Source organism: Helianthus annuus, chromosome 10 (assembly GCF_002127325.2).
Source record: "Helianthus annuus cultivar XRQ/B chromosome 10, HanXRQr2.0-SUNRISE, whole genome shotgun sequence".
Lineage (NCBI taxonomy): Eukaryota > Viridiplantae > Streptophyta > Magnoliopsida > Asterales > Asteraceae > Helianthus > Helianthus annuus.
The window spans coordinates 5,375,921-5,377,935 of NC_035442.2; the positions used below are offsets into that span (position 1 = coordinate 5,375,921).

Below are 2,015 nucleotides of genomic sequence, written 5' to 3' on the forward strand. Positions count from 1 at the left end.
GGACCAAATGTTGAAGGACATCGAGAAAACCTTCAACTCACTGAGAAGCGTGAACATGAAATTGAATCCAGCCAAATGTTCCTTTGGTATGGAGGAAGGGAAATTCTTAGGCTTCATAGTCACCAATGGAGGATTTAAAGTGAACCCGGAAAAGGTCCAGGCAATAGAGCGCATGACTTCACCCAAAACAATCAAAGAGATGCAAAGGTTAGCCAGCCGCGCTTAACCGCTTCCTGTCAAATCACGCCGCAAAGTCGTACCCTTTCATAAGTACCTTGCGCAACTGTGTAAAGAAGCAAGAGTTCAGATGGACGTCTGAGGCAGAAAGCGCTTTTCAGCAAATGAAGGAGTGTTTGATCGAACTCCCAACGTTGACCGCACCGTTTGAAAAGGAGCCGCTCATCTTGTACTTCTCATCATCAGACAAGGCAGTGGGTTCAGTATTGCTTATAGAAAGAAACGGGGTTCAGACTCCAATCTACTATGTCAGTAGAATGCTGACAGATCCAGAAACAAGATATTCAACGATGGAGAAACTGGTACTAGCGCTGCTGCATGCCTCTAGAAGGCTGCGCCGATACTTCACAGGCCACGTCATCACCGTACTGGCCAATTTCCACATTGGGACGATATTACAAAAACCGGAGACATCCGGGCGATTAGCGAAGTGGGCGATCGAGCTGGGGGGCCACAACAATTTGTATAAGCCGCGCCCAACCATCAAGGGTCAAGTCCTTGCAGACTTTATCACAGAAGTCCCAGCGAAAAAGGTCAAAGATTGTGAAATCGTTGAAGCTCCCACAAAAGATACATCAGATGGGCTATGGTTGCTATACACAGATGGTGCCTCAAACGAGGACGACTCAGGAGCCGGATTGCGCCTGGTGAGCCCTGAAAAGCATGAATTTACATACGCTATCAGGTTGGATTTTAAAAATACCAACAATGAGGTAGGGTACGAGGCATTTCTGGCAGGCTTGCGCCTCGCCATTAAAATGGGAGCTAAAAATCTACAAGCGCACGTTGATTCACTTTTGATCGCCAGCCAAGTCAACGGATTCTATGACGCAAAAGGCGACGTTATGGCCTTATATCTGGATCAAGCAAAAGAGCTACTGCAGAAGTTCACGACATACAGGGTCGTACACATCAATCGCTCCGAAAACAAACAGGCAGACGCTTTAAGCAAGCTCGCGTCAACTTCCTTTCAGCATCTCGCAAAGGAGGTAAGGATTGAAGTACTCAAAAATCCATCAGTCCTGCTGCGCCAGGTGAACGTGATCGAAATAGGGCAGCCATCCTGGATGACCCCTATAATCCACTATCTACAGGAAGGGATACTCCCAGAGAACAAAGCAGAGGCAAGGAAAATCCAGCACAAAGCCCTGCATTATGAAATGAATGATGGTATTCTGTATCGGTAATCCTTCTTGGGTCCCTTATTGGCTGCGTGGACCCCCAAGACGCGACGTACTTAATCAGAGAAATCCATGAAGGGATCTGTGGTATCCATGCAGGACCGCGCATGGTTGTTGCGAAGATCATGAACGCCGGATATTATTGGCCAGGGATGCATGTCGACGCCCTGAAGGAGCTGCGCAAATGCGACTCTTGTCAGCGGCATTCTCCAAAGACCCTGCCGCCCCAAAAATGATCTTATCCCAGTATCCACTGCTTGGCCTTTCCAACAGTGGGGGATTGATATGGTGGGACCTTTCCCAGATGCCCCGGGAGCCGTAAAGTTTATAATCGTTGCTGTTGACTATTTCACCAAGTGGGTGGAAGCCAAAGCCCTTGCATCAACCACTGCAATGATGGTGCGCAAGTTTATCTGGGAGCACATCATCTGCAGATTTGGTCTTCCACTTAAAATCGTCACAGACAACGGTACCAATTTTGCTTCGGAAGATCTTCAAAATTGGATGAAGGAAATGTAGATCGAGCATACATTCTCGTCCGTTGCGCATCCTCAGGGCAACGGCCAAGTGGAAAGCGTAAACAAAAGTATTGTAGAG

General features: G+C 47.7%; 1 protein-coding gene across 1 annotated transcript; it reads left to right on the forward strand.

The window, feature by feature from the left end:
* The first annotated feature begins 341 nt into the window (after positions 1-341).
* Positions 342-1,424, forward strand: LOC110880458. The gene has a single exon (XM_022128981.1). It carries the CDS (start codon positions 342-344, stop codon positions 1,422-1,424), a length of 1,083 nt encoding a protein of 360 aa, XP_021984673.1.
* The last annotated feature ends 591 nt before the right edge of the window (positions 1,425-2,015 follow it).